The sequence below is a fragment of the Panthera onca genome, chromosome E2 (genome assembly GCF_046562875.1).
Source record: "Panthera onca isolate mPanOnc1 chromosome E2, mPanOnc1 haplotype 2, whole genome shotgun sequence".
Classification (NCBI taxonomy): Eukaryota; Metazoa; Chordata; class Mammalia; order Carnivora; family Felidae; genus Panthera; species Panthera onca.
This window is the reverse complement of record NC_138353.1, coordinates 17,984,072-18,008,885: the sequence shown is the minus strand read 5'-3', so window position 1 is coordinate 18,008,885 and position 24,814 is coordinate 17,984,072. Positions and strand designations below refer to the sequence as shown.

Here is a 24,814-nt window from a genome sequence, read left to right as displayed (position 1 = left end):
CTGCCCTGCCTCAAAGTTTAGGGGCTGGCAGGCTCCCACTTCAGGACGGATCCCCAGTGTCCCCCCAAATGGCGTCTCAGCTTTCCCTCCTTTTCTGTACCTCTCGGTGCGCACGGGCCCTCCAGGACCTGTATTGTGAGAAAGTGGGCAGGCAGCCCTCGAGTGGCGCCTGAAGATGCCTTCCTGCACAGACGCAGAACCCAAACAGGTGTGACTCGGGACCAGGGACGAGCTGCCGGGCCAGCAGCAGTCTTACCCGGAAATGAGTAGGAAAGCGCCGAAGAAGGGACGCCAGCCTCGGAGCATGCGCAGGTTAGCACCAACCCGGAAGTGCACGGGCGGGGGGCACGGAGATGTCCCTGCTGACAAGAAGGGCAGATGGCAAAGCTCGAGGCTCAAGCCTTTCAGCAGGGGGAATGGAGGAGGAGGTCGTGTTGGTGTCTACAGCGGAGGTGAGACCGGAGGTTGACTTCTCCGCTGCGGGTTTAAGAACTCTAAGTTTGGGCCTTAAGCGGGGGTTGAACCCCTGAGCATGATCTTTGCGGGGAGGGCGCTGGACCTCAGGGATTCTGAGATCAGGAAAGACTTTGTGGGGGTGCTTCTTTGGAGTATATCGACAAAGGAAGCAATGCCAAAGGAAACTTTGTTACAAACATTGTGCCACGTTTTAGATTTACCTTGAACGAATTCTGCAAAAGTCTACCTAGGGCAGTATGATCGTGAAGACGGTTTTAGTTCTAAGAAATAACAAGGTGGCCTGGTAATGGGACATAGTTTTGTAGTTGTACGTGAGTGAGACCTCGATTTCTCAATCCGGTCAGGCTGCTTCTCCAAATAATCTCATTTGGAGATAATATAAGGAGTCAAAAGTTAGTCTTCCTGTCTCCTACTTCCATGGGTGGGTGGGTGGGGGGGGGACCCCAGATGTTCTGTTAGGAATTAGCGAGGAGGGCTGTCCTGAGAACAAGTTGTAAGGGGCGGGGGGTGGGGGGGTGGGGCGGGGGGGTGGGCATCCGATCGATCGTTGGAGGCCCTGAAGGATCTTTTCATCAGGTCAGCAGTGCTGGAGGGACATTGATCCCTGCTGCTACATTAGGAATGAGTGATGTGGAATGAGGTGTGCCATGGTAGGGGAGGGTCTCTGACCCAGTGTGTCACGGGGACACTGTGACCACACATCCTGTCAGGAATGCAGGGAAGGGAGGTTCTTGCTGTGGGAGGTGTTTGAGCCATTATGGCAGGGCCAGGATTGTGGATCGTGTGGAACCTTGGGGGGGCGCCTGTCAGCAAGAACAGGTGAAGGAAGTTATTGTTTGGCAGTCTCCAAGGAGGCTTGATTGCACATGCCCAGATGTAGGCATAGGCAAATTTTTTCCCCGGTAGCCAAATTTTGAAAAAGTAAGAAGAAACAGGTGAAATTAATTTTAATGTATTTTATTCAATGCAATATATCCAAAATATTGCTTCAGTAAGTAATATAAAAAATATTAGTGAGGTACTTCTCTTCTTTTTTTTTTTTCTTCTAATGTCTACAATGCAGCGTATGTGTTTTCCGCGTATGTGTATGAGCTGTGCAGCCCGTATCTCAGTTATGGTTAATCACATTTCAGGTGCCGTGTAGCCACATGTGGCCTGTCGCTACTGCATTGGAGAGTGCAACTCTAATAGAAATAGAACACGTTGTGGAAGACGTCCTTAGTAATGACAGATGCTATCGCAAAAAAAAAAAGAAGACCAAAAGGGCAAGTGATGCTTTAGGTAGGGCGGGTCAGGCTGGGAAGACCTCAGCGAGGACTGAGGGAGGTGAGCCATCAGGGCAAGGAAGGATTGAGTCGTGCAGGCACAGTGAGCAAGCTTGGCCTATTCGAAGAGCTCCAGGGAGACCCAACGGCTGCACCAAAGTAAGCAAGGGAGTGGGGGGAGGTAGGAGATGAGTATCATGGTAAAGTCTATCGGGTTTTATTCTGAAATCATGGGAAACTGTTGGAGGGTCGAAAGTGGAAAGGTGGCCCGATCTGATTTAACATTCAATTAGATTTAACATTCTAAAAAGGGGCTTTCAGAACTCCTGGGAAGTGACTAGGTATCCCATAGGTGATGGAGGGGCTGGTAAGAGGGTAGATGTGAAAGCCATCAGCTGCGGTAGAGGGCACTGACCATTAGCTCAAGTCACCAGATGGAAGGGAGACTCAGGTTTACATGAGGAGCGTGAGGGGTCTGTCAGTGGGAGAGGACTGAGAGCTTCTGTTTTGTTGGGGTTGTCACTGGTTTGGGGGAGGGGCATTCAGGAATGTTCTAGTAGGTTCATCAGTTGGGCAGCAGGAAATGCGGTGGGAGGTCTCACTGGGAGGATGGTCAAGGGTGTTCTGTCGTGTTCACTTCTCAGGAGCATCTAAGGACATTTTATCTGTCGAAGTTCTGGGGCCGCCCCCTCAGTGCATTGTTGTGGAGGTTTGTAATGAAGTGTGCCAGGCTCTCAGGAGGGACTGCGCCGAGGAGGTAGCCTGAGGAGTGCTGGTGAGCCACAGAATTCCCGCATGGCTGAAATGGCTTTGGGCAGGTGGAAATAAGGTGGCTTTACTGTTGCAGTTGTAAAATATTTTTTTTAATGTTCATTTATTGGGCAGGGGGAGGGGCAGAGAGAGAGGGAGGGAGGGAATCTGTGCCGTCAGGACAGAGCCCCACGTGGGGCTCAATCTCATCAACTGAGCCAAAAGCAAGAGTTAGGTGCTTGGGGCACCTGGGTGGCTCAGTCAGTTGAGCGACCGACTTCGGCTCAGGTCACGATCTCACGGTTTGTGAGTTCGAGCCCCGCGTCGGGCTCTGTGCTGACAGCTTGGAGCCTGCTTCTGATTCTGTGTCTCCCTCTCTCTCTGCCCCTCCCCCACTCATGCTCTGTCTCTGTCTCAGAAATAAACATTAAAAAAAATTTAAAAAGTTGGATGCTTAACTGATGAGCCACTCAGGCACCCCCCCCCTTTTTTTTACATTTTATTTTATTTTATTTTATTTATCTGTTTATTTGAGAGATAGTGTGTGTGTGTGAGTGGGGGAGAGGGGCTGAAGGAGAGGGAGAGAAAGAGAGAGAGAGAGACAGAATCTTAAGCAGGCTCCATGCTTAGCATGGAGTTCAACGCAGGGCTCGATCCCACGACCCTGGGATCATGACCTGAGCCGAAATCAAGAGGTGGACACTCAACCACCTGAGCCACCCAGGCACCCCTTAAATATTTGATTATGAACTATTTCAAACATTCATCAAAATATGACAAACCATACTGACAAAGCCTGGTGTACACATTCCCTTAGCTTTATCCATTTTAACATTTTGCATAACCTATCTGCTTCAGACTTGTTTTAAGAACTAAAACCTTATAGGGCACCCGGCTGGCTGGTTGGGAGAGCATGTGACTCTTGATCTCAGGGTTGTGAGTTTGAGCCCTACGTTGGATGTAGAGATTGCCTGAAGAGTAAAATATTTTAAAAGATGGAAAGAACTAAAACATTACAGACAGAGATAGAGCCCTGGTTGTACCTTCCTTGATCCTATTTTCTTCCCTCCCCCGAGGTAACACCATTCTCAGGTTAATGAAGATCCTTCCCATCTATTTTTTTTTTGCACTTTTACTGCAAATGGATATACCCACAAACATGTTTTTTAAGCTTTACGTAAATGGCTTCGCACCGTGGGTATCATTTTATGACTTGTTTTTTTTTCACTTAACATTATGTTTTTCAGACTGAGCCTGCTTGAGACCTGTAGCTCTGTCTGATTTTTACTGCCAGATACCTACCGTTCCGCCGGGTAGAAATACCACATTTTCGTTTTTCCATTCTCCTCTTGACGGACAGTTAGGTAGTTTCCACCTTTGAGCTCCTGCAAACACTGTTACTGTGAAAATCATGATACACACAAGACTTTCACGCACGTATCCACAACTTTGGACCTCAGTGTTGGTTTTGTCATTCAGGACTTTGATGAGAAGCTTCAGTAACAGCAAGTTAAACCCAACCATGCTTTGCCCCTTTGAGTTTTACTTTCCTTTCTGTAAAATGGACATGATAACATTACTGCATAAAGTCGTAAGAATTAAAGAAGAACATGAATGGAAAGCACTCAACACAGTGTCTTACACGTGGCGGGCGTCAATACCCAGGGGCTTTTTCTGTCTTACGGAGACAGGAAATTCAAATGGTTAAAAGATCTTTGGAGTCTTAACAACTGGGTGGGAAAGCCGGCTCTGCTGTTACTTCCCAGGCTGGGCTGCCCGTGGGAAAGGCAACTCACTCTTCTGAGCTTCCGTTTCTTTACCTGTTAGAAGAAAGCAAATGAATGCAGTTGTGAGTATCCGTTCTCCAAACAGGAATCTGTCTGGGTCGCGATCGGACTGGAGTTGTATAGCAGCTGCCGTTCCCTATTGTGAATAAAACTGGGCCCAATCTGTATTGTTTCTGAACTCCTAGTAGGTACCCGTATTATTCTTGTCCAGCAACATCTTATATGGAACCCCAGCATATAAAGCAAATGAAGTTGGAACTACCACAGTTAAAGCGGGGATAATATAGGTGTGTGTGGGTTTAATCCTGGCTCTGCCGGGTACTGGCTGTGTGAGCCTAAACAAATGACTTTATCTCTCTGAGATTCAGTTTCTTCATTTGTAAGATGGGGAAATGATGCCAACCTAATAGTGTTGTTATGTGGCTCAACTGAGATAATATATGCAAAGCACTTGGCATAAAGCCTGGCTTGTGATAAGAACCGAATAAGGGTGGCTGTCGCAGCTGTGGCTGTGACCACCTTCGCTGACCACAGGGTGGAGTGGAGATCTCCCAGCCTTGCATCGGTGCCCTCCATCGTCTGGCCCGACCTGCATTTCTAGTCTTCAACACCTACGCTGCAGCCAAGTTGAATTACAACGTCCCGTCTAGGATCCGGCGCTGCCGGGTCTGGGCGTATGCTCTGCCCTCTGGGGGGGACCATCCTCTGTCCTCTCCCTGGCTCCAAGAGTATGAACGTATGCTTTTTAAAACTTTTATCATGGAAATTTTCAGAATGTACACGAGTTAGAGAAGCTAGTATAATGAACCCTCATGTAGTCACCACTCAGCTCCAGGTGTTACCGACCTTGTTTCCTACATGCACCCCAACATCCTCGCCCCACTAGATTAGATCCCAAGCAGTTTATCGTGTCACCTGTAAATTCATCATTATGTATCTCTAAGGGAAAGATGCTATTTAAAAAACATAACTACAGGGGCGCCTGGGTGGCTCAGTTTAGCGCCCAACTTCAGCTCAGGTCGTGATCTCACGGTTTGTGAGTTGGAGCCCCACATCAGGCTCTGTGCTGACAGCTCAGAGCCTGGAACCTGCTTCAGATTCTGTGTCTTTGTCTCTCTCTACTCCTCCCCTGCTCACAGTCTCTCTCTCTCTCTCTCTCTCTCTCTCAAAAATAATAATAAAAAATATAACTACAATACCATTTCATGTTTGAAAGAGATGAATAATTTCTCAGTATCAATCTGTCACTGTTAAGTTTTTATCATCTCATAGATCTTTTTTTTTTTTTTGGTTGATTTGTTCAAATCAGGATACCAGTAAGATCTATACATTGCATTTACAGATGTGCTCCTTAAATCTGTTATCTTTTTTTTTTTTTAACGCTTATTTATTATTGAGAGACAGAGAAACAGAGTGTAAGCAGGGGAGAGGTAAAGAGAGGGGGAGACAGAATCTGAAGTAGGGTCCAGAGCCCGACGCGGGGCTCGAACTCACAAACTGCGAGATCATGACCTGAGCCGAAGTCAGTCGCTTAACCGACTGAGCCAACCAGGCGCCCCAAATTTGTTTTTTTGGTTTTTTTTTTAATTTTTTTTTTTCAATGTTTTTTAATTTATTTTTGGGACAGAGAGAGACATAGCATGAACGGGGGAGGGGCAGAGAGAGAGGGAGACACAGAATCAGAAACAGGCTCCAGGCTCCGAGCCGTCCATCAGCCCAGAGCCTGACGCGGGGCTCGAACTCACGGACCGCGAGATCGTGACCTGGCTGAAGTCGGACGCTTAACCGACTGCGCCACCCAGGCGCCCCGCCCCAAATTTGTTTTTATCTTTAAGTTCCTTCCCCCCTCTCTTCCCCCCCTCTTTCCCCCCTCTTTTTTTTTTAGAAACTGAGTTATTACTAGGCCTTGGGAATTTCCCATGGGAAATGCAAGCGGCAGGGGGAAGGGGGTTGGCCAATTTCTTCTCCATGGAACACTTTACTAGGTTCCTCTGTACCTTTTTTCCCCCTGCAGACTGATAGTTAGATCTAGATTCCAGAGGCTTAGTCAGATCTGGGGGGTGACTTTTGGCAAGAAGTTACCGGTGGTGATCTGCCCCTTCTATCAGATCTGCAGGGGCCGGCCTCCTTTACCATAGTCTTGTAGGATCAATCCACCGGTTCACAGGTTGTCAGCCTGACCTCACCCCTTCAGAGTGCCCCGTCAGACTTGCACCTGGTGGGTTTTAGCAGTCATTGACATCAGCCTCCATCCACTATTAAGTTTTGCAAAAATGGTAACATTGTAATTCCATTATTCCATTTGCATTTATTAGCTGCAAATCTTTGTGTAAGAAAAATTGTTGGTTTGCCCTGAGGTACGTTTATACAAGACAGGGAATAAACGCTTTATCTATTCCCTTTGTTTATCAGTTCTCAAAATAGTGATTTGGTCCCTGGCAGCCTCTAAAGGTAGCCACAGAATTTATTGTTGTTGTTGTTTATGTTTTTTATTTTTTAAGTTTTTAAATTCCAGTTAGTTAACATTACAGTATTATATTAGTTGCAGGTGTACAATTTAATGATTCATCACGTACATACGTCACCCAGTGCTTATCACAAGTGCACTTCTTTTTTTAAAATTTTTTTAATGTTTATTTATTTCTGTTAGTGTGGTTTGTCATATTTTGATGAATGTTTGAAATAGTTCATAGTCAAATATTTAAGGGGTGCCTGGGTGGCTCAGGTGGTTGAGTGTCCACCTCTTGATTTCGGCTCAGGTCATGATCCCAGGGTCGTGGGATCGAGCCCCACGTTGGACTCCATGCGGAGTATGGAGTGTAAACAGGGAAGGGGCAGACAGAGAGAGGGACAGAGGATCTGAAGCGGGCTCTCTGCTGACAGCAGATGTGGGGCTCGAACTCACAAACTGAGAGGTCATGACCTGAGCTGAAGTCGGACACTGAACCCACTGAGCCCCATAGATGCCCCACAAGTGCACTTCCGAATCCCCATCGCCCATCCAACCCACCTCTCCTCTGGCAACCATCAGTTTGTGCTCCATAGCTAAGAGTCTGTTTCTTGGTTTGCCTCTCTCTTTTTCTCCCCCCATGATCATTTGTTTCTTAAATTCTACATATGGGTGAAATCAAATTGTAGTTTTTTAGTCCCATTGTGAATGCCCAGCTGAAACATAACTTCCCCTAGTTTTTTTACCCTGACTCAAAAGGAATTTCTCCCTTTTGCTGAATTTAAACACTCTTTTCTAGTGGTTTCCAGCACTTTCTATATGTGTACTTCCTTTATCTTCAGCCATATCATAAGCTCCTTGAAGACATTTCTACACAGCACTTAACCTGATGCATCAGGCAGTGCTTCTCAAACTTTACATATGAACCATGGGGGGGGGGGGGTCTTGTTAAAATGCATATTCTGATTCATCAGCTGTGAGTTGGGCTGAGATTCGGAATGTCTCACAAGCCAGGTGATGCTGATGCTGCTGGTCCAAGGACCACCCTGAGTAACAAAGAGGTATGGGAAATTGATTTCATTGATTTGGTAAGAAGTGCACAGTCTGGGCTAGTTCATGGGCTGGGCCCTGTTACCTTAATGCTATTTTTTTTTAATGTTTATTTTTGAGAGAGAGAGAGCCTGGGGGAGATGCAGAGAGAGAAGGAGACAGAATCCTAAGCAGGCTCCGCGTTGTCATTGCTATCACAGCAGGCTCAATCCCATGAACCGTGAAATCATAACCTGAGCTGAAGTCGGACGCTTAACCTACTGAGCCACCCAGGCGTGCCAGGCCCTGTTTCCTGAAAACGCAAAGGGTTCTTAGAGAGTTTTAGTTCTTTAACATATTATTATTTTTTTTTTAGAATTTTTTTTAACGTTTATTTATTTTTGAGACAGAGACAGAGCATGAACAGGGGAGGGGCAAAAAGAGAGGGAGACACAGAATCCGAAACGGGCTCCAGGCTCTGAGCTGTCAGCACAGAGCCCGACACGGGGCTCGAACTCACGGATCGTGAGATCATGACCTGAGCGGAAGTCAGACACTCAACCGACTGAGCCACCCAGGCGCCCCTTTAACATATTATTTTAAATATGTTTAAGAGTGCACAGAGTTAAAAATGGGTTTGGTTTTGGTTTTGGTTTTTTGTTTTTTCATAAAATCCAGAAGGACTCAGAGTGAAAGTACATCAGTCCCCAGAGGTGATCGCTGTTACTTCTTGAGTTTTATTCTAGAGATATTTTATGCATGTTGGAACATGTATTTGTACTGTCTTTTATGAACATACTATTCACACTTCTCTGTTGCTTTCTTTTTTCCTTTTACTCTATCTTAGAAATTATTCCATATCTCAACATATGTCTCTACATCGTGTTTAATGGGTGGCATAGTTTCTACCCAAGATGTTCTTGTTTGGATGACGTATACAGTGAAGTGCGACAATGTCCTAGCTTCTTCCTCATCCTACACATTCCATAGAAAGTAGGGGGTCTTGTCTTCCATTCTTTGAATCCTCTGAATCACCTGGCCAGGGGTGGTGTATTTTTGTCAGTTTCATTTGATCTAGAATACATCCATCAATCGTTTACACAAACATGTATACACTTCTTTTTTTTCCCTTAGGATTCCACTCCTCTTAGAATTAAATTATCACTTTACTCTGTATATACCTTAGCACTCACAAGTTACTCAAAGATAATCTCTTGTTTTAGTAACATCTTACTGTGAAATACTGTATACGTGTGTATAAAATGTATATTGACAGAGCTCAGGCCATGTTACCCCAAAATATGGTGCCTTGGCATAGTGAACATTTCAAGCTGAAATAATTTGAGAAAATAGATGCAGGAAGGACTCTCTGACCTTCCCCTGAAGCAGACCTCTCACGCGACAAGTACCTTCCCTATACCCTGAGGAAAGGATCATCTTTATCTCCAAGATTGGGTCCCCCACAAGAGGAATCTGAATGAACACGCCTTGCTAAGTTTTCCTCGTTTGCCACGCTGACTTTATACCCCTTCATCCTATCGCATTTTTTCCATGACGCCACTCTTCATCAAACCCGGCACAAAAACAGCGTTAACTACTTCTTCAGGCCTTCATTTCCTTATGAAGGCTCCTGTGTCATGTAAAATTTATATTAAATAAATGTGTACGCCTTTCTCTTGTTAATCTGTCTTTTGTTACAGAGACCTAGCCAAGACCTAGAAGGATAGAATGAAAAGGTATTTCTCCTCCCCTACAGTATATTTAAGGAAAAAATAAAAACACGAATAGTGTCACCACCCCCCTCCAGGTTCCCCTCCCCTACCACAGGATGGCCTCTCCCTCTAAGGAGATGTGCTGATTTGACATTAATCATTCTCTGGCTTTCCTTTCCTCAGTGGTCCTGAAGCTACAGTGCATCAGAATCATCTAGAGGGCTTGATAAAACACAGATCGCTGTGCCCTCCCCCCAGTTTCTGATCTAACAGATATGGGGTGGGCCCAAGGTTTGCGTTTCTCAAAAGTTCCCAGGTAATGCTGATGCTGCCGATCCCAGGTCTACACCTGGAGAACTGCTTTAGCTCAAAAACGCTCTCGACTTGTGTGTGATGACTCTTGGCCTCCCCTAAAACCCAGCCACTCGGTACATGCATCTTAAGGACCTCCCCTCCTCCCTCCTCTACTCTCATTCCTATCACCCAAATTCCGAGCATTCAGTCTTTGCTAAATATTTCAAAGGATTGTGGCATTTGAGCAGCCTCCTTTTTTTTTTTCTTTTCTGTTGATGATCCCATTTATAAGTTGCATCTCATTTATGTGTGTGTCTATTATTGTTCGTTAGCCAACAGGAAGGATAGAAGCAACATTCACATGTCTTACTTGTCTTGTCTGGAAGCTCTTTGTAAACAGGAACCAAGTGATGGGGTTCAGAACGTGCCACCCCCTGAAATAACACTGCTGTTTAAGCTGAAGGCAGTTGAGAAACAGCAGATGCAGGAAGGACTCTCTTGCCCTTTCTACCTAAAAGCAGGTCATAAAATTGTCCTTGAGAAAGGTGCCCTGCCCATACCAGGAAGAGAAGAACGTTCTTATCAGCAGAGACCTGGAGTCAACTCCAGTCTGTATAAACAAAGCTACTAAAATAACCCTTACCTTCCATTCGTTTCCCCCATTTATTTCCTAATCACTATCCCACAGCATATTACCCGTAGTCCAAGCCCCTTTGGTCACATCCCCACAACTTGTCATTCTTCGTGCAAAAAGGTATATGAGCTTTTGGGCCTAACGGCCCCTTTGAGTCTTCATTTTCCTTCCGAAGCTTCCTGGGTATGTGTAAAAATACATCAAATAACTTTGTATGCTTTTCTCCCGTTCATCTGTCTCCTGTCAGTTTAGTTCTCAGGCCAGCCAGAGAATTGCGGAGGGAAAAAGGAAGTTTTAGCTTCCCCCCACATTTAATTTCCCTTTGTAGTCCACTTCCACAAGTAAGCTACAGGCCACAGTTTGCAAGCTCAGTAGCTTGTATAGGCCAAAAGGCAATGTAAGTCAGTGAAACTCGCAAAGTGGAATTTTACTGACCTGGAGACCATGTCCTGTAAAGAGGGCAGCTGTTAAACCTTGACTTAAGCCCATCACAAGTCCATTGCTCTCTGATTTTCTGTTTTCAAGAGAAACCAGAATTAATCCCAACTAATTCAACATTTTAAGGACACAGAGCAGACAGAGATTCCATGCAGAATACCGTATGCAGAACTGAAATGGAAGCCATTCCGTGTTTCAAGACCTTTGCAGTCAGTGGTTGGATGGGTGATTGGGGAGTGAGTAAATAATGATTCTGGGTCATTGCGGCAGCTCTTTACGGGAATGGAGGGAACACGTCACTGTTGAGTACCTACTGTATGCCCAGCCCTGTGCAAGGGGCTTTACACACCTTATCTCTTTTGACTTTCATAACAACGCCACAGGGTAGTTATTATCATCCTTGTTTATGTCCACACTCGTTTCCACAGATAAAGAAGTGGAGATTTAGAAAGGCACAGGGTCACATCACTAGTTTTCTTTATTTATAGGTTATAACCTACCTACCTAATTCTAAAAAAAAAAAAAAAAAAAAAAAAAAGGATCTTAGATGAGCTCGTATGATTTCCGCTGTGTCCTGAGCCTTGGCTTCCAGATGGCTCTGTTATACCAAGTTGCCACCACCAAAGGAATCAGGTTCTCAGAAGGCAGGTGGGGGAGGGCACCAGTGGTTCTAGAAGCAGGTTTGATTCCTTGCTAAGATTCTGGGGATCTTAGCAAGCGACTGGCAGCCTCATGCTCCTCAAGTATGTCAGCTAGTCCTGACGAGCTAGGACACACGGTGTCTCTTGCCATCCTGATAAGCCCTTCCCACCTCCTCCTTCATCACTGCCTACTACCCTCTCAGAATTCAAGACTTCTGCCTCCCAGTCTTGGAGTCTACTTCACCCTGATTCCCTCCTAGAGCCCAGTGGGATAAGGACAGATGCACATACAGGAGCTGTCAGGTTGGAAAACATTTTATTGGTGTCGCTGAGCCCGGAGAGAGTGATTACAAGATGGTGATCAGATCCCACACTTAGTCCCTCCTCCAGTGGGTGTCAGCAGTGCTGGGTCTTGAGGGGAACAGTCACTGGGCGTCAGGAGTTGCACTCCTCAAACCCTTCAGCTGGAGGGAGAGAGGGTATGGTCAGACTGGGGACCCTCGGGTGCGGGGAGCTGGAGTCCCCCTGAAGCCCAGGACGGGGCAGGGCGGGGGGGGGGGGGCAGCGATGGAAGGGAATCTCCACCCTGATCTCAGGTCTTATTCTCTAAAGACAGTAGCTGAGATTTCCCTCAGCTTTAGTGACAGAAAGGTTTATCTCGTTACCTGTCCGCCCTTCCTCCCAGATCGTCTACTGCTTCCCTCACCACCGACTTCTATCCTACTGCCCACCACCTCTTACCTTTGGAAAGGCATCCCAGTTGAGGAAAGGAAGTTTCCTTTTGATAGACTAAGAGAGAAAAGAAAGAACGAGACTGATGTGTTACAGGTCAGGGGAACGTGGATCCGTAAATGCTCAGTGAACGAGCTGTCTGTAGTGGCCATGGTGTTCTCGTTCTATGATTCTAGGAAGAGCTGCTATTCCCTGAGCCCTTGTTCCACGTCTGCCTTATACTGACTGCTCTGTAGGCATGCATTCATTTGGGCTGCACGGCTACCTTTTGAGGGAGGCACTGTCGTGACCTCATCACAGGTGAGGAAGCTGAGGCTCAGAGACCAGGTATCTGTGTGTGGGGGGGGGGGGGGGCACATAGCAAGTGTGAGCAGAGTCTCACAACACAGCCTCTAAAGCCCACCCTGTCGCGGACTTTGCCTTCTAAGTGTGGGCAAGGCCCCCCAACTTAGGACCTCAGTTTCCTCGTAGATGGTATGTGGGTTCAAAGAAACTCTTGGCTGATTAAGTTCTGCCTTCTCTGGAACTGTCTTTATGGCCCTGCTCCCCCCCCACCTCGTGCGGAAAAGAAGCGTGGCCATGTCAGCCTCCCGAAGAAACTTTCTCCCGACGGGCAACATTCAAGCAGGGCAATTACTCCCTCCTGGAACTCAGGAAAGACCCAAAAGGGCTAGCACTAGAACGTGTCGACCCCACCCTAGAAAGCCTGTGAACGGTCAAGGAGAGGAAGGGGTGCCCACGCTCTTACCTCAAAGAGGGCATGCCAGTTCAGGAATTCATCGGGCTTAAAAGCCTGTGGAGACAGAGAGACCAGAAGAGGATCAGTTTCAGGGGAGGACAGAGCTCAGCCCCTGGCCCCCTAAAAAAGGTGAGGGGTCCACGGTGGCTTTACAAGCCCTCTACCAAGGCACTGATCTTTATGCTGTGGATATTGGGGGGCAGCACTGGAGAATGGTACTTACAGCACGCAACTTGTCGATGTTCAAAAACTGAGCGTTAAAGTTCTAGGCAGAGAGACGGGGCATTGTGAGGGTGGCTAAGGAGGAGGGCACAGACTCACACTGGGGGCGGGGAGGGGGGAAGCAGGATGTTTACCTCAGGGCCTGCCGCGTAATCACCGATGGTGGTTTCTTCCTGGAAAGTGAAGGGGAAAAAGCCTACTGATCACGTAAGGGCAAGTCCTCGTCCCCAAACCCTCTCTGCCAGCCCTGCCCTCCTCCACAGGCGGGTCCCCGAGCCGACAGCCCGTTCTCCTCCGTGGGGCTCGGGTAACCTGTTCTGTTCCAGTAAGACAGATGGTGGACAGATGAGCAAGGCGGTGAGAAGGGATTGGAGAGTGGCGTGGGCGAGGAGCTAAAGCCCAGGCCTACACCCGTGGCAGGCAGCAGGTGCAAAGGGTGGAGAAGAGACGACTCCTCCCAGGAAGACCAAGCTAGTGTTGCCATGCAGTTGACTTGGGCTGCTCTTGAGACACCTCTGCTTGGCCCGTAGAGCCAGGTGGGGGAGGTTAGCACACAGGTAGGAGCCAGGCCGCCCAGGTGCCCTGCCTGCCTCTAACTGACGGAGGTTGGTTTGCTTGGTGACTTCATTGCCACCAAAGTCGGAGTCACCATTTCCCTTCCCCATGCAGACACTCCCCCAGACCTCAGAGCATCCCATCTTGCCACTTGCCCTGCTTTAGTTGTCCGGCTTCATTGTCCCTTACTTCTTCCTTCCCGTGACAGAGGCCACAAACGGGTACCCTACAGGCTAGACCCAAATGTTTAGCTCTTACAGTAGGTTGGCCTGTTGTGTTTTTGTTTTTTAATTTGGATAAAACATTTTCAATTAGTAAGAATACCCAAATCAAATTCCCGGTTTCCCCCTGAAAATTTTAAAACTCTGGCCACACCAGGTGCAGTTTCCTGCTTAGCCACAGCCAGATGGACTGTCCCTTTTTCCACTGGGTGGGTTCCCTCCACCTCCCCTGGGGCCCCGCCAGCCTGCCTGCTCACCGACTTCACTTGCTTGGGTCCCAAGCAGTTGTGCCCATGACCCCATCTTAGACTTTTAAATTCAGCACACTCTCCCCCAACCTTGGGAGAAGATGGGGAGAGAGGGGCCTCCAGTTCCTCCTGGCTGGAGACTGCAGCCTAGGGATCCTTGCTATGGCCTGGGCTCCAGAGACAGGAGGAAGCTTCCAGTTTCCCGGAAGACGTTCCCTGGGAGACCAACAGAACGCAGGTGAGGCTGAGCCCAGACGACCAACATCAGCCCCTGTCTCCTCCCAGGATTCAGTTGTCCAGCCTCCGCCCATCCTCTCCCCACCCCTTCCAGAAATAAAGCACATCCATCTGCATGTCTTCCTGGGGATACTTTGTCTCCCTTCCTCCTGTCTTCCCTTCCTCAGAGCCCCTGCTTTGCATTCAAAGCAAAGATCGCGTCCAACATAAGAGCCACGCGTCCAGTAGAGCGTACAGGTAAAGAAATCGAGGACTGAGGGAGGTAATAGGTAAGAACGAGAGAATCCAGGCGCCGCGCTCACCTCGGAAGTACCCAGGGAGGCACCCTGAGCAGAGTGGAGCGCCACAAGCGAGAGAAGAACCACAGCAGGAAGGACTGGAACCTTCATGGTGCCAGGTTTGGGGTGCTCTGAGGCGGGGCCTCACCGCTTGCCCTTTATATTCCCAGGAAGGTGGATATGAGCAGAAATGGGGTCCCCACCCCACTGACTCACCCCCAGATCCCGTCGCCCGCCCCCGGGGCTCTGGGAGCGGGAGGTGTAGACTGTTCCCCACTTATCTTGGATTTCTCAATTGACACTCTGCCCCAGGCACTAGGAAGGTGAGATGGCAATGGGGTGCTTCATGCAAAGGGAGCTGGGATGGAGACAGGTTGAACCTGTCCCTCCAAGGGATTGGCAGTGTCACCCAAGCAGCCTCTCCTTTTGCCTTTGTCTCTTTCCCTTACATCCTTCATTCTGCTCTTATAATTCAGGCTTTTTCCCACCCTACCCAATTCTGTATAAACCCCTCAGATGGCACCGAAGGCCTTTCGTGCTCTGGCCTCAGCCTGCCTTTCCAACTTTGCATATGACCCCACATTCTGGCCAGACTGGACTCCCTGCCACATCTGCCCTTCTTTGTCCTCCAACCATCTTGCCAAGCTCTTGCTTATCCTAAAATGCCCTTCTGTCGTCTCTACTTCTCAGAACCTGACCTCCATCTTGGGTGAAGCTTCCCTGATTTTTCCCATCATCCCTCACTGCCCTCCCCAACCCTCCCCATACCCTTCCCTTCTTGGGATTGCCACGGCAATTCATCTGTTTCTCTCTCAGGTCGTGAGTTCTCGGAGTTCGGAGAACTCTATCTTAATCACCCTTAGACGGCCCTCCGCCGTGCCTTCCACAGAGTGTGGGTGGAGCCAGCACCTGTTAGATTGGATATGTTAGGGATCAGGCATCCTTCCACCAAGTACGCTTTCCTCCTTTATCCATCATCCAGCTGCCCATCTCGAATTCTCGGGTCTTCAGAGACATGACTGTCTTGAGCTAAGAAAACAAAGAATAGAGAACACAGGGGGAAAGAAAACAACACAAAAACACAAAGCAGGTCTTAAAGATACCCACTCGGAGATAAGAGCTAGATCCTGAACTTTGAGTGCCTTTTCCATTTCAGTGGGCTCACCCCACCCCTCTGCCCCGCTCCCCAGCTCGGCAGCTGCATCGCCTCTAAGTGACAAAATATCCTAATCAAGCCACCTTCTCTACTGTGAGCTTCAGGTGGCCCAGCCAGTTCCTGGTGTAATGGGGAGGTGTCGGGACATAGCCTGACCATAGCAAGACCTTATTTAAGAGCAAGCCTCTTCACCCTAACCTGGTGCAGTGTGAGCATGGATGGCAGGCCTGGGGTAGAGGGGCTAGATGGCACTCACAGACGATCTTTAGGAACCCCAGAAGCTGGCGCTTCGGTTCAGTTCCCATGCTGCCCCCCCACACCCCAATCTTGGCCCCTCTGTAGCCTCAGGAAGCCTCCTCTGTTTGTTGTTTCTTTTAACGTTTGATTATTTTTGAGAGGGAGAGGGAGACAGAGTGTGAGAGGGGGAGGGGGCAGCGAGAGAGGGAGACAAAGAATCCGAAGCAGGCTCCAGGCTCCCAGCTATCAGCACGGAGCCCGACGCGGGGCTCGAACTCACAGACCGTGAGATCGTAACCTGAGCCGCAGTCGGATGCCCAACGGACTGAGCCACCCAGATGCCCCTCCTCTGTTTTTATAATAGCACGTCCCCCTTTGCAGAGCCACCTGAAGAGACAGAGCTTGAGGAACGCTCACTGAGCACGGGTGACCAGGTGGCAGTGGCTGCTGGAGGGGACAAGTGAGAAAGTGACTGGGGTGGGTGGAGCACCTCCCAAAAGGTTTTCTGGAGGACACAGGTTTTTATGTGTAATGAATTCTTACTAATTAATTAACAGTGACTGAAGGAGCTTATTAGCCACCAACGGGTCAGCATAGGGTGAACGAACTCCAGGGGTGGAGGGAATGAAGGGCACACAAAGGGGAACTGATACCGTGTAACCCACCCCCGGTTAGGCCCAGCTAATGGAGAAACGCTTCGGCCCCGCAGATCCAAAGCAGCAGAGGATCCAAACACATCACCCGTTTGGCTCTAGACTTCTTTTGTAACAAGTTGGCTTGCCGATGTTCTCCTCCCCACCTCATGCTAATGCTGCTAATAATGTTAGCCAACGTGCGGATGTCTTGGGGGGCGGCAGGCCCGGTGGTGCTAAGTGCTCCAAATGAATGAGCTCGTTGAAACAGCACGGTGATTCAGGTACTATAATTATCCACATTCTACAGGCAGGGGCACCGCAGCACGTAGAGGTTAAGTAACTTCGCCCCGGTCACACGGCCGGTGCCTGGCGAGGCCAGCATGAGAACCCCGGGATTCCAGGGCCTGCCCCGTAGTGCCCCTTTGCTGGACTGTGGAGTAGTGTCCTACAGGGGGCCCCGGCCAGCCCACGTGGCACCTGGCATGAATTAGACCCGTTTAGAAAGTTGGGGGGCAGGCTGCACGTAACCCCCGTCAGTGCCCCAGGTGTCCTTTCTCGGCATGCAGCCGGCACAGCCATAGAGAGCGGCTCCAAGCATTCGTGCGTTAATTTCAGTGAGTTAACCTGTCAACACCGTTGACAAAATGGAGACAGAAAATTAAGAGATGGATGGCCCTTGGGGAGCCTCAGTGGCTCAGTCGGTTAAGCGTCTGACTTCGGCTCAGGTCATGATCTCGTGGTCCGTGAGTTCAAACCCTGCTCGGGCTCTGTGCTGACAGCTCAGAGCCTGGAGCCTGCTTCGGATTCTTCGTCTCCCTCTCTCTGCCCCTCCCCTGTTAATGCTCTCTCTCTCTCTCTCTCTCTCATAAACAAATAAACATTAAAATATATATATAAAAAATTAAAAAAAGAGATTAATGACCCTCAACAAGCATATGCCCCAAAATGAACCTACGACTGCCCTCAGACTCCAGGTGCCTCTTGTAGTAGGAGACTTTGCCTTACCCAGTGTGCCTTTTTTTCCCTAATATTTACTAATACTGGGGAGAGTACCAGTCGGGGGAGGGGTGGACAGAGGATCCTAAGTGGGCTGTGCACTGACAGGCCGTCAGCACAGGGCCTGAGGTGGGGCTCACACTCACGAACCACGAGATCATGACCCGAGCCAAAGTCATACACTCAACCGACTGAGCCCCCCAGGCGACCCCGAGCGTGTATTTACAGACCACCTGTTAATTCTAGTTGTGGCTTTACAGTTCCGTGTTTACAGTCAGGTACTTTTGTGTCATGCCTCCGAGCTCAGTGTGCACAGCCAGAACAATCCTGGCTGGCTGGGCTGCTTTGCTTCCATCTGGTACCTTCCTGCTGGATCTTCAAGGACGATTTTGACCTTAACGTGATTTATGCTGTAAGCGCTAGCTTTCGAATCTAGCGTCCCTGTACTGCCTCAGTGGGTTTGTGTTCCCCGCGAGTGCCCAGTGTCCAACGGTTGGGCAAGTGGGAGAAGGGAGGGACAGGGGATCCTCCCCGTCCCGGCGGTTTGGGTAGCGGGCGGCAGGAGAGTCGCCGGATTTCAGCGTCGCTTTGGATGCATCACGTAGGGTTAATGGCGTCAGGCAGAGTCAGTCACATGGGCTCTGTGTCAACCCATCTCCAAGTCCAGCTGAGCTTCTAGCTCCTTCTCTGAGAATACCAGTAAACCCCTATTTTCCCACAGGCCTTCCCCCACCCCACCCCGAATCTGCCAGAACTTGAGTGTGGGTAGGAGGCGAGGCCCAGCCCTGATTGCTACATTACAGACACACCTAGGGGCTGGGAGCCAGCCTCCTGGGTTCAGAGAGGGAATACAGGATTTGAAGGGATGCACACTGGGCCCTTGGGACCTTGGTGAACACCCAGGTGAAAAGCCTAGAATCTTTGAAGAGAAAGGGGGTCGGGGTGTGGGGTAATGGGAGGCAGAATTCAGGACATCCCCGTCCCTTCCTCTCCCGTGCCTCTACCAATGTTACTATCACACCCAACGAAGCAGCCACGTTGCCCAGCAGGTCTGGTTTCTTCCTTTGCCACCCACCTTTTGTCCCTATGTACCCTTTGCTTATTAAGCTTCTCCCAGGAAGACTTCCTGGATTGATCCCACTTAATTCTGATCCCTCCTTCCATTCTGTAGTTGGCGAATACTTACTGAGCAGCCACTTCGGGCCTCAGCGCTGGGAATTCAAGATGGATAAGATAGATACCTGTCCTGTGGAACTTATCATGATCTGTGGACGGATCATAATCTAATAAAAAAAAAATTAGGCAACAAGATAACTTCAGAGAGTGACAAGTTCCGGGAGGAAAATACAACAGGGGTGATGTGATAGCGCTTGGGGTAGGTGTCCTTGGTTCAGCTGGCTACGGGAGGGCGTTTGAATGTAGACCGAAAGCAGTTAAGGCTCCAGTCTTCCAAAGATCTTGAGCTCCAGGGACAGGTATTCCCCGCCAGATTCTCGCAGCCGGTCCGGGCTGACAGGGGAGAGGGAGGCCGGAGCCAGATCGCCCCGAGCCATGGTGAGGAGTTGGGATTTCATTCTAGGGCTACTGAAAAAAAACTTGTGGAGGATTCTGAGTCTGGATCCTTCCTGGTTGTCATGGGAGAATGGATTTTAGGGGAAAAAAATGAAAGTCAAGGGCTATGTCAAGAAGTTACTTTCAGGGGCACCTGGGTGGCTCAGTCGGCTAAGCGTCGACTTTGGCTCAGGCCATGATGTCACGGTTGGTGACTTTGAGCCCCGCATCAGGCTCTGTGCTGATGCCTTGGAGCCTGGAGCCTGCTTCAGATTCTGTGTCTCCTCTCTCTCCGTTCCTCCCCCGCGTGTGCTCTGTCTCTGTCTGTGTGTGTGTGTGTGTCTCTCTCTCTCAAAAATAAATAAACATTTGGGGTGCCTCGGTGGCTCAGTAGGTTAAGCGTCTAACTTTGGCTCAGGTCGTGATCTCTCGGTTCATGAGTTTGAGCCCCGCTTCCGGCTCTATGCTGACAGCGCAGAGCCTGGGGCCTGCTTTGGATTCTGTGTCTCCCTCTCTCTCTGCCCCTCCCCTTCTCTCACTGTGTGTGTCTTTCTCAAAAATAAATAAAACATTAAAAATTTTTTTAATAAACATTTTTTAAAAATTTTAAAAAGGAGCTACTGCAAAGACCCAGGAAGGAGAAAGATCTGCCCTTTTATTAGATACGTTTAACCGACTGAGCCACCCACGCACCCCTTAGAGAGTCCTTTACGTTAGAGGGCCTTTGCCTCCTTCCAGTGGCACTTTAAATGTTTTTCTTTTTAAGTTTATTTATTTTGAGAGAGAACGCAGGGGAGGGGGAGAGAGAGAGGGACACAGAGAATCCCAAGCAGGTTCCACACTGTCCACACAGAGCCCGACGTTTGGCTCAATCCCACGAACTGTGAGATCACGACCTGAGCTAAAATCAAGAGTCGGACGCTTAACTGACTGAGCCACCCAGGCGCCCTGACACTTTAAAGGGCTGTTCTCAGCAGGCCTTGGACCAGGAACACCCCGAGAGTCTAGAACCATGTTGACCACCTCGGCTTCTCCCTCAATCCCTCAGGGGCTGGCTCCAGGAGACCCGAGTTCCAGCTCTTTCCATCCATCACCCTCACTCCAGGAAGCCACCTGTCAGTCAGCCGAATTGAGCGACTGCGCTGGGAGAGCTGGGTTCGCCTCCCTGTGGCTTCCACGAGGTACTGCAAGTCCCTCCCTATGGAGCTGAAATCACACCTTGGAGACATTGCAGGTTGGGTTCCAGATCAGGCACCAAAGCAAACGGTGCGATAAAGTGAGTCCGAGGAATTGTTTGGTTTCCCGGTGCACATAAACATTATGTTTACACTATACTATAGTCTATTAGGTGTGCAATAGCATTATGCCTTTAAAAACCAATGTACATGTCTTAATTAAAAAAAAAAAAAAAAAAACAACTTTATGCTGGGGCTCCTGGGTGGCCCAGTCAGTTAAGCATCTGACCTCGGCTCAGGTTATGATCTCACAGTTTGTGAGTTCAAGCCCCGCCTCGGGCTCTGGGCTAAAAACAGCTCGGAGCCTAAATCTGCTTCAGATTCTCTCTTCCTCTCTCTCTCTCCCCCTCCCCCACTCGCTCTCTATCTCTCTCTCAAAAATAAATTAAAAATGTTTTTAAAAACTTTTTAAAAATAGTTTATTGTTAAAAAATGCTAACCATCATCTGAGCTTTCGACAAGGTATAATCTTTTTGCTGGTGGAGGGTGTCGCCTCCATGTCCACGGGGCGGTTGCTGAAGGTTGGGATGATTGTGGCAATTTCTTTTTTTTTTTTTTAACATTTATTTATTTTTGAGACAGGGAGAGACAGCATGAATGGGGGAGGGTCAGAGAGAGAGGGAGACACAGAATCCGAAACAGGCTCCAGGCTCTGAGCTGACAGCACAGAGCCCGATGCGGGGCTCGAACTCACAGACCGCGAGATCATGACCTGAGCCGAAGTCGGATGCCTAACTGACTGAGCCACCCAGGTGCCCCTTTTGTGGCAATTTCTTAAGACAACACTGAAGTTTTCTGCATTCATTGATCCTTCCTTTCATGAACGATTTCTCTCTAGCACGTGATGCTGTTTGCTAGCATTTTACCCACAGTAGGACTTCTTTCAGAATTGGAGGCCGTCTTCTCAAACCCTGCCGCTGCTTTATCAGCTAAGTATGAAATATTCTAAATCCTTTGTTGTCATTTCAACCATCTTCACAGTATCTTCACCAAGAGTAGACCTCATCTCAAGAAACTGCTTTCTTTCTTTCTTTCTTTTTTTTTTTTATGAGTTTATTTATTTATTTTGAGAGAGAGCGTGCAGAGCAGGAGAATCCCAAGCAGGCTCTGAACCATAAGAACAGAGCCCGACCAGGGGCTCAATCCCACAAACCGCGAGATCAAGAGTCGGACGCTTAACTGACCGAGCCACCCAGGTGCCCCAAGAATCTGCTGTCTTTGCTTATTCCTAAGAAGCACCTCCTCATCCCTTCGGTGTGGTCATGACATTGCAGCAACGGGGTCCTGTCTCCGGCCTCCACTCCTTGTTCCACATCCACTATTACTTCCTCCACTGGAATCTTGAGCCCCTCAAAGTCATCCACGATGGTTGGAAGTCGAAAATCCTGTTCATGTTGCTATTTTGACCTCTTCCCTTGAATCACGAATGTTCTTAAAAAAATTTTTTTTAATGTTTATTCATTTTTGAGACAGAGCATGAACAGGGGAGGGTCAGAGAGAGAGACACACACAGAATCTGAAGCAGGCTCCCGTCTCTGAGCTGTCAGCACAGAGCCTGACATGGGGCTTGAACTTACAGACTGTGAGATCATGGCCTGAGCTGAAGTCAGACGCTCAACCGATAGAGCCACCCAGGCACCCCTCGAGGAACTAACATTTTAAAAAAGTCTTTTGTTTAATGTTTATTAAAAGAGAAAGAGAGAGAGAGCATAAGCGAGTGGGGGAGGGGCAGAGAGAGAGAGGGAGGGAGACACAGAATCAGAAGCAGGCTCCAGGTTCCAAGCTGTCAGCACAGAGCCCGACACGGGGCTCAAACCCATGGATCATGACCTGAGTTGAAGTCGGACACTTAACCAACTGAGCCACCCAGGCACCCCAAATCACAAATGTTCTTAATGGCATCTGGAATGATGAATCTCTTCCAAAAGGTTTTCAATGTATTTTGCCCAGATCCATCAGAGGATCCACGATCTATGGCAACTGTAGTCTTACAAAATGTATTTCTTAAATAATATTACTCGAAAGTCAGAATTACTCCTTGATCCATGGGCTGCAGAAGGGATATTGTGTTGGCAGACATGAAAACCTCATGAATCTCGTTACACATCCCATCAGAGCTCCTGGGTGATCAGGTGAATTGTCAGTGAGCAGTAATACTTTGAAAGGAATCTTTTTTTTTCTGAGCGGTAGGTCTCAGCACTGGGCCTAAAGTGTTCAGTAAACCATGTCGGAAACAGACATGCTGCCATCCTGCCTTGTCGTTCCCTCTACGGAGCACCGGCAGAGTAGATGGAGGAGAATTCTCACGGTCCCCAGGATTTTCAGAATGGTCAATGAGCAGTGGCTTCGACTTAAAGTCGCCAGCTGCGCTCGCCCCCAGTAAGAGAGTCAGCCTGTCCTTTGAAGCTTTCAAGCTAGGCATTGACCTCTCTCCAGCCCAGGAAGCCCTAGACGGCGTCTCCTTCCAAGAGAAGGCTGTTTCACCTACACTGAAAATGTGTCAAGTGTACCCCCGTTCATGAATGATCTTAGCTAGACCTTCCGGAGAACGTGCTGCAGCTTCTACATCAGCACGTGCTGCTTCACCTTGCACTTGTGTGTCAAGGTTTCTTTCCTTAAAGCTCATGCGCCAACCCCTGCCAGCTTCAAACTATTCTGCATCTTCCCCACCTCTCTCAGCCTTCACAGAATTGAAGAGAATTGAAGAGAATGCTCTGAATGAGGCTTTGGCTTAAGGGAATGCCGTGGCTGGTTTGACCTTCTGTCCAGACCACTCCGGCTTTCTCCACCTCAGCAACAAGGCTGTCTGCCTTCTTGTTCACATCCGCACTAAAGTAGCACTTTTCGTTTCCTTCAAGAACATTTGTTTCGCGTTCGCAAATGGCCAACTGGCGAAAGAGCCTGTCTTGGCTTTTACCTTCCTCGCTAGGCTGAATCATTTCCAGCTTTCGATTTCAAGTGAGAGACGTGTGACTCTTCCTTTCACTCGGACACTCAGGGGCCCGTGTGGGGTTATTAATTGGCCTAATTTCAATATTGTTGTGTCTCAGGGAAGAGAGAGGCCCAAGGAGGGGAGAGAGGGGAACGGCCGTCAGTGGGGTACACGCACGACATTTATGGCTTAAGTTTGCCGTCTTCTAGGGGTGACGCCAATGGTACCTGCCCCACGATATTACAGCAGTAACGTCAAACATGGCGATCACAGGCCGCCGAAACAAATATAAGAATAATGAAGAAGTTTGAAATATTTCAAGCATTACCAAAATGTAATGCAGAGACACAAAGTGAGCAAATGCGATCGGAAAAAATGGCGCCAATAGACTCGCTTGAGGTGGGGTTGCCACGAACCTTCAAGTTGTAAAAAATGTAACAGCCACCAAGCGTGATCAGATGAGGTATGTCTGTATAAAGCAGTAGCCCCCAAATCAGGACAAACGTGAAAATAGGAATAGTCCTCGTCTTTCTCTCAGCCAGATGGCTTTGATCAAGACAGGTTCCCCAGGTCCATTTTGGGCCAGGATTCTTTTATTTATTCATCGACTATTTGAGGCCTCGCCTGTGCCAAGGCCCTGTGGTCAGTGCGGGGGCGGAACAATGACCGAGGCAGTCGGACCATGCACTCAGGGAGCTTGGGATCTTGGAGGTGGGGGGGGGGGGGGGTTGTCACCGAGGCTGGCAGGGAGCTTCCTGTCCTTCTTTTACTTCCTGGGTCCCCGCAGGAATGTGGGAGATGATTGGTGGGGACTCCCTAACTGGGGCACATTCTACAGCCTGGATGAGACTTTGGCTCAGAGACTCTGAGTACAGACTCTCCGGCCGTGTCTGTAGAGCTCGTAGGCTTGTGATAAGCCTGGCCTCCGCCTGCACCAAGGACCTCTGCCTGTTTCCTTGGTACGTTAATGGAGAAGTTTCCACCACCCCCTCTGCCTCCCAGAGACACAGAGCTAAAGCACTGGGTATGAGCCTCCTGCCCACAACTTCCTAAGCACACGACCTCATCCACACCTCAGTGTGTTTACAAGGCAGGCAAGGCCTTGTGTTTACGAGGCATATGCTCTGCTAGGCCCCCGGCCCCTATTCTTGCCCCCTTCCTGACCCTCTGGGACTGGCCTCCTCTCTTGAAAAGCTCTTTACCCCGACCTCCTGATGTGAATCGCTTCCGTGTTGCCTTTTCAGGCTAGCAACACACCTGTGAGTTCCTCACCTTCAGGGGCACAGCATTCGGACGCAGACTGGACAAAGATGATTTTTTACAGATGGAGAAACTGAGGCACAGTGGCATCAGCTAGCTACTGC

At 48.9% G+C, this 24,814-nt stretch overlaps 1 protein-coding gene and 1 long non-coding RNA gene across 2 annotated transcripts; one reads left to right on the top strand and one right to left on the bottom strand.

Annotated features, from left to right (window-relative positions):
* The first annotated feature begins 346 nt into the window (after window positions 1-346).
* LOC144614557 (uncharacterized) lies at window positions 347-2,960 on the top strand. The gene is made up of 3 exons (XR_013552381.2): window positions 347-452; window positions 1,611-1,901; window positions 2,387-2,960. It is a non-coding gene; the product is annotated as an uncharacterized LOC144614557 (long non-coding RNA).
* An 8,815-nt stretch (window positions 2,961-11,775) lies between these two features.
* On the bottom strand, window positions 11,776-14,828 carry KRTDAP (keratinocyte differentiation associated protein). Its single transcript, XM_060652259.2, has 6 exons — window positions 14,733-14,828; window positions 13,304-13,342; window positions 13,171-13,212; window positions 12,957-13,001; window positions 12,218-12,265; window positions 11,776-11,940 (listed from the first exon to the last, which is right to left on the bottom strand). The coding sequence occupies exons 1-6, from the start codon at window positions 14,817-14,819 to the stop codon at window positions 11,902-11,904; spliced, it is 300 nt and encodes a 99-aa protein (XP_060508242.1). The 5' UTR covers window positions 14,820-14,828; the 3' UTR covers window positions 11,776-11,901.
* Between the last annotated feature and the right edge of the window lie 9,986 nt (window positions 14,829-24,814).